The sequence below is a fragment of the Pristiophorus japonicus genome, chromosome 23 (assembly GCF_044704955.1).
Source record: "Pristiophorus japonicus isolate sPriJap1 chromosome 23, sPriJap1.hap1, whole genome shotgun sequence".
Classification (NCBI taxonomy): domain Eukaryota; kingdom Metazoa; phylum Chordata; class Chondrichthyes; family Pristiophoridae; genus Pristiophorus; species Pristiophorus japonicus.
This window is the reverse complement of record NC_091999.1, coordinates 3,844,258-3,851,225: the sequence shown is the minus strand read 5'-3', so window position 1 is coordinate 3,851,225 and position 6,968 is coordinate 3,844,258. Positions and strand designations below refer to the sequence as shown.

The 6,968-nt window shown below is 63.7% G+C and overlaps 1 protein-coding gene across 1 annotated transcript in view; it reads left to right on the top strand.

Moving 5' to 3' along the window:
- Positions 1–1,559: 1,559 nt before the first annotated feature.
- Positions 1,560–6,968, top strand: part of LOC139235690 (protein lifeguard 1) — a 19,157-nt gene continuing 13,748 nt past the window's right edge. Inside the window, exon 1 of the mRNA XM_070866728.1 lies at positions 1,560–1,608. Coding sequence (XP_070722829.1) covers positions 1,560–1,608 — 49 coding nt within the window. The remainder of the gene's footprint in view (positions 1,609–6,968) is intronic.

Genomic DNA, 6,968 nt, shown 5'->3' with positions numbered 1-6,968 from the left:
TTTACAAATCCCTCCAATACCCTCGCCCCTCCCTATTTCTGTAACCCCCTCCAACCCCACAACCCCCCCGAGATGTCTGCGCTCCTCTAATTCTGCCCACCTGAGCATCCCTGATTATAATCACTCCACCATCGGTGGCCGTGCCTTCTGTTGCCTGGGCCCCAAGCTCTGGAACTCCCTCCCTAAACCTCTCCGCCTCTCAGATTAGGAAAAGGGGAGGTGCAATGAGACTTGGGTGTCATGGTACATCAGTCATTGAAGGTTGGCATGCAGGTACAGCAGGCGGTTAAGAAAGCAAATGGCATGCTGGCCTTCATAGCGAGTTGTACAGGGCCTTGGTGAGGCCACACCTGGAGTATTGTGTACAGTTTTGGTCTCCTAACTTGAGGAAGGACATTCTTGCTATTGAGGGAGTGCAGCGAAGGTTCACCAGACTGATTCCTGGGATGGCGGGACTGACATATCAAGAAAGACTGGATCAACTGGGCTTGTATTCACTGGAGTTCAGAAGAATGAGAGGGCATCTCATGGAAACGTTTAAAATTCTGACGGGATTGGACAGGTTAGATGCAAGAAGAATGTTCCCGATGTTGGGGAAGTCCAGAACCAGGGGGTCACAGTCTAAGGATAAGGGGTAAGCCATTTAGGACCGAGATAAGGAGAAACTTCTTCACCCAGAGAGTGGTGAACCTGTGGAATTCTCTACCACAGAAAGTTGTTGAGGCCAATTCACTAAATATATTCAAGAAGGAGTTAGATGTAGTCCTTACTACTCGGGGGATCAAGGGGTATGGCGAGAAAGCAGGAATGGGGTACTGAAGTTGCATGTTCAGCCATGAACTCATTGAATGGCGGTGCAGGCTCGAAGGGCAGAATGGCCTACTCCTGCACCTATTTTCTATGTTTCTATGTTTCTCTTCCCTCCTTCAAAACGCTCCTTAAAACCTACCTCTTTGACCAAGTTGTGCTAATTTCTATTTGAGATACTGGAAATGCAATGGAGGGAATGTGTTGCCAGGAGTGAAATACCGGGAATACAAAGCCGGGAATCTGATCCTGTGACCCACACCTTGAGGACCAGGCCCAGTTCTGGTCACCCTGACAGTCAGAAACGTGAAACGTGACCCACTCAAGAAATTCTTCCGCCCTGACCGGGCCTAACCACAGTTCGAAAGCTGACATTTCCTGAGATATGACTGGTGGTTACTTGGGGGAACATCACGTGACCCCTCTGCCCCCAATGACACGGTGGGGGGGCGAGGGGGAGGTCAGGTGACTCCTTTATGGCACGCGTGTGCATGTGACAGGAAGTGAGGTTTACAAGGCTCTGTGACATCACCTCCCCCCCCCCCCCCCCGACCAGGTTCGAAGAGGAAGTGATTCAACTTCGGCCAACCAGCAAGAAGGAGGTGGGCCCGGGTGTCTAGCACAGTGCCAACCAGCCCTTTGGTGACTGCCCCTCGGTTGCAGGGACGAGGCGAGGCGCCCATTAGCCAGTTCCCGAGCGGGTGAGTGCACAAGGCCCAGCGAGGGGTCCAGCAGACTACTTCCGAACAGCGATGGCTCTCCAAGCGCAAAGCAGGCGCATTGTTCAACCCTTGTCCGAAGGTTTCCCCAGACCTCATTGTTGACAGGTTCATGACAGCTCTCCCTCAACCGAGCCCCATCCTGGACCTCAAAGACGGTGGAGCTCAGCCCCCTCCATCACAGTGCTCCACCGAGTCATGCCCGCTCCTCAACTCCAAATCCCCAACCCGTCCCACTCACTCTTCCTCCTCCCCGTATCCTCACGCTGTTCCATATCGAGATCACTCACACCATCTGCTCCTCCCTCACCCTCCCCTCCCTCAGCCTCCCCTCCCTCAGCCTCCCCAATCACCCTCCCCTCCCTCAGCCTCCCCTCCCTCAGCCTCCCCTCCCTCAGCCCCCTCCCTTAGTCTCCCGTCCCTCAGCCTCCCCTCCCTCACCCCCCCCTCAGCCTCCCCTCCCTCAGCCTCCCCTCCCTCACCCCCCTCCCTTAGCCTCCCGTCCCTCAGCCTCCCCTCCCTCAGCCTCCCCAATCACCCTCCCCTCCCTCAGCCTCCCCTCCCTCCCCCTCAGCCTCCCCTCCCTCAACCTCCCCTCCCTCAGCTTCCCCTCCCTCAGCCTTCCCCAATCACCCTCCCCTCCCTCAGCCTCCCCTCAATCACCCTCCCCTCCCTCAGCCTCCCCTCCCTTACCCCCCCTCCCTTAGTCTCCCCTCCCTCAGCCTCCCCTCACTCCCCTCCCTTAGTCTCCCCTCCCTCACCCCCCCTCCCTCAGCCTCCCCTCCCTCAGCCTCCCCAATCACCCTCCCCTCCCTCAGCCTCCCCTCCCTCAGCCTCCCCTCCCTCACCCCCTCCCTTAGTCTCCCCTCCCTCAGCCTCCCCCCCCTCACCCTCCCTCACCCTCCCCTCCCTCAGCCTCCCCTCACCCCCCTCCCTTAGTCTCCCCTCCCTCACCCCCCCTCCCTCACCCTCCCGTCCCTCAGCCTCCCCCTCAGCCTCCCCTCCCTCAGCCTCCCCTCACCCCCTCCCTTAGTCTCCCCTCCCTCACCCCCCCCTCCCTCACCCTCCCCTCCCTCAGCCTCCCCTCCCTCAGCCTCCCCTCCCTCACCCTCCTCCCTCAGCCTCCCCAATCACCCCCCTCCCTCAGCCTCCCCTCCCTCACCCCTCCCTCCCTTAGTCTCCCCTCCCTCAGCCTCCCCTCCCTCAGCCTCCCCAATCACCCTCCCCTCCCTTAGTCTCCCCTCCCTCAGCCTCCCCTCCCTCAGTCTCCCCTCCCTCAGCCTCCCCTCCCTCAGCCTCCCCAATCACCCTCCCCTCCCTCAGCCTCCCGTCCCTCAGCCTTCCCTCCCTCAGCCTCCCCTCCGTCAGCCTCCCCAATCACCCTCCCCTCCCTCAGCCTCCCCTCCCTCAGCCTCCCCAATCACCCCCCTCCCTCAGCCTCCCCTCCCTCAGCCTCCCCTCCCTTTACCCCCCCTCCCTTAGTCTCCCCTCCCTCAGCCTCCCCTCCCTCAGCCTCCCCAATCACCCTCCCCTCCCTCAGCCTCCCCTCCCTCAGCCTCCCCTCCCTCACCCCCCCTCCCTTAGTCTCCCCAATCACCCTCCCCTCCCTCAGCCTCCCCTCCCTCACCCCCCCTCCCTTAGTCTCCCCTCCCTCACCCTCCCCTCCCTCACCCTCCCCAATCACCCTCCCCTCACCCTCCCCTTCCTCACCCTCCCCTCCCTCAGCCTCCCCTCCCTCACCCTCACCTCCCTCACCCTCACCCTCCCCTCCCTCAGCCCCCCCTCCCTCAGCCCCCCCTCCCTTAGTCTCCCTCCCTCAGCCTCCCCTCCCTCACCCCCCTCCCTCAGCCTCCCCTCCCTCACCCTTCCGTCCCTCAGCCTCCCCAATCACCCTCCCCTCCCTCAGCCTCCCCTCCATCAGCCTCCCCAATCACCCTCCCCTACCTCAGCCTCCCCTCCCTCACCCTCCCGTCCCTCAGCCTCCCCAATCACCCTCAGCCTCCCCAATCACCCTCCCCTCCCTCAGCCTCCCCTCCCTCACCCTCCCCTCCCTCAGCCTCCCCTCCCTCAGCCTCCCGTCCCTCAGCCTCCCCTCCCTCAGCCTCCCCTCCCTCACCCTCCCCTCCCTCAGCCTCCCCTCCCTCACCCCCCCTCCCTCAGCCTTCCCCAATCACCCTCCCCTCCCTCAGCCTCCACTCCCTCACCCTCCCCTCCCTCAGCCTCCCCTCCCTCACCCTCCCCTCCCTCAGCCTCCCCAATCACCCTCCCCTCCCTCAGCCTCCCCTCCCTCACCCTCCCGTCCCTCAGCCTCCCCAATCACCCTCCCCTCCCTCAGCCTCCCCAATCACCCTCCCCTCCCTCACCCCCCCCTCCCTTAGTCTCCCCAATCACCCTCCCCTCCCTCAGCCTCCCCTCCCTCACCCCCCCTCCCTTAGTCTCCCCTCCCTCACCCTCCCCTCCCTCACCCTCCCCAATCACCCTCCCCTCACCCTCCCCTTCCTCACCCTCCCCTCCCTCAGCCTCCCCTCCCTCACCCTCACCTCCCTCACCCTCACCCTCCCCTCCCTCAGCCCCCCTCCCTCAGCCCCCCCTCCCCTTAGTCTCCCCTCCCTCAGCCTCCCCTCCCTCACCCCCCTCCCTCAGCCTCCCCTCCCTCACCCTTCCGTCCCTCAGCCTCCCCAATCACCCTCCCCTCCCTCAGCCTCCCCTCCATCAGCCTCCCCAATCACCCTCCCCTCCCTCAGCCTCCCCTCCCTCACCCTCCCGTCCCTCAGCCTCCCCAATCACCCTCAGCCTCCCCAATCACCCTCCCCTCCCTCAGCCTCCCCTCCCTCACCCTCCCCTCCCTCAGCCTCCCCTCCCTCAGCCTCCCGTCCCTCAGCCTCCCCTCCCTCAGCCTCCCCTCCCTCACCCTCCCCTCCCTCAGCCTCCCCTCCCTCACCCCCCCCTCCCTCAGCCTTCCCCAATCACCCTCCCCTCCCTCAGCCTCCACTCCCTCACCCTCCCCTCCCTCAGCCTCCCCTCCCTCACCCTCCCCTCCCTCAGCCTCCCCAATCACCCTCCCCTCCCTCAGCCTCCCCTCCCTCACCCTCCCGTCCCTCAGCCTCCCCAATCACCCTCCCCTCCCTCAGCCTCCCCAATCACCCTCCCCTCCCTCAGCCTCCCCTCCCTCACCCTCCCCTCCCTCACCCTCCCGTCCCTCAGCCTCCCCTCCCTCAGCCTCCCCTCCCTCAGCCTCCCTCCCTCAGCCTCCCCTCCCTCAGCCTTCTCCAATCACCCTCCCCTCCCTCAGCCTCCCCTCCCTCAGCCTTCTCCAATCACCTTCCCCTCCCTCAGCCTCCCCTCCCTCACCCTCCCCCTCCCTCAGCCGCCACTCCCTCAGCCTCCACTCCCTCAGCCTACTCCCCTCAGATTCTCCTCCCTTAGCCTGTCCTCCCTCAGCCTCACCTCCCCCAGACTCCCCTCCCTCAGCCTTCTCCAATCACCCTCCCCTCCCTCAGCCTCCCCTCCCTCAGCCTCCCCTCCCCCAGACTCCCCTCCCTCAGCCTCCCTCCCTCACCCTCCCCTCCATCAGTCTCCACCCCTCACCCTCCCCTCCCTCAGCCTCCCCTCCCTCACCCTCCCCTCCCTCAGCCTCCCCTCCCTCAGCCTCCACTCCCTCAGCCTCCACTCCCTCAGCCTTCCCCAATCACCCTCCCCTCCCTCAGCCTCCCCTCCCTCAGCCTCCCCTCCCTCACTCCTCCCCTCCCTCACCCTCCCCTCCCTCAGCCTCCCCTCCCTCAGCCTACTCCCCTCAGATTCTCCTCCCTCAGCCTCACCTCCCTCAGCCTCACCTCCCTCAGCCTCCCTTCCCTCAGCCTACTCCCCTCAGCCTCCCCTCCCTCAGCCTCTCCTCCCTCAGCGCCTCCCCTCCCCCAGCCTCCCCTCCCCCAGCCTCCCATCCCCCAGACTCCCCTCCCTCAGCCTCCCCTCCATCAGTCTCCACCCCTCACCCTCCCCTCCCTCAGCCTTCCCCAATCACCCTCCCCTCCCCCAGACTCCCCTCCCCCAGATTCCCCTCTCAGCCTCCCCTCCCTCACCCTCCCCCTCCCCCAGCCGCCCCCCAGTCTCCCCTCCCTCAGGCTCCCCTCCCCCAGCAATGTGGAACTCCACCCCTCCCTCAGCCTCCCCTCCCTTCAGTCCCGCCTCCTTCCTACAAAGGTGAGAACCGAGGTTTGACGTCGTCTAACTTCTCGATGTAACTCACCTTCTCTCAAACTCCCCACTTTCTCCCTCGCCAGCCCCGAATACACTCTCCTGAAGCCTCAAACCCTTGTTTACAAATCCCTCCCTGGCCTCACCCCTCCCTGTGTCTGTAACAAACCCCGCCATCTCTGCGCTCCTCCAACTTTGGCCTTTTGAGCGTCCCAGATTTTAATCACTCCACCATTCATGGCCGTTTCTTCTGTTGCTTGGGCCATAAGATAGGTAACTCCCTGCCTATACTTTGCCTTTCTACCTCCTTCTCCTCCTTAAAGACCTTCCTTAAAATCTATCTCTTCGGCCAAGCTTGTGGCCGCCTGTCCTAATATCTACTTACGTGGCTCGGTCTCAAATTTGTGAAGCACCTGGGGAACATTTTCCTAAGTTAAAGGTGCTATACAAATGCAAGGTGTGTTTGTTGAGCCCCGCAAAGAGCAGAAAATGCCCAAGTTCTGTCCTCCTGAAGCGGAACACCCCTCCCCCCAACAATCCCCTCCGCTCTTCCACATCGAGGAGGAGAGGGGGAGAGGTGGGGGAGGGGGAGTGAGGAGAGCTGGGGGAGGGGAGAGTGAGCAGGGGAGAGGGAGGGGGAGTGAGTAGAGGTGGGGATGGGGGGAGTGAGGAAGGGAGAGGGAGGGGGAGTGAGGAGAGGTGGGGAGGGGGGGAGTGAAGAAGGGAGAGGGAGGGGGAGTGAGGTGAGGTGGGGGAGGGGGAGTGAGGAGAGGGAGTGAGGAGCAGTGGGGAAAGGGGAGTGAGGAACGGTGGGGAAGGGGGAGTGAGGAGGGGAGGTGGGGGTGTGAGTAGGGGGAATTGAGGAGGGGAGGAGGAGTGAGGAGGGGTGGGGGAGTGAGAAGGGGTGGGGGAGTGAGAAGGGTAGGGGGAGTGAGAAGGGTAGGGGGAGTGAGGAGGGGTGGGGGAGTGAGGAGGGAGGGAGAGTGAGGAGGGTAGGGGAGTGAGGAGGGTAGGGGGAGTGAGGAGGGTAGGGGAGTGAGGAGGGTAGGGGGAATGAGGAGGGGTGGGGGAGTGAGGAGGGTAGGGGGAGTGAGGAGGGAGGGGGAGTGAGAAGGGTAGGGGGAGTGAGGAGGGGAGGGGGAGTGAGGAGGGTAGGGGGAGTGAGATGGGGTGGGGGATTGAGGAGGGAGGGGGAAGTGAGAAGGGTAGGGGAGTGAGGAGGGGAGGGGGAGTGAGGAGGGGTGGGGG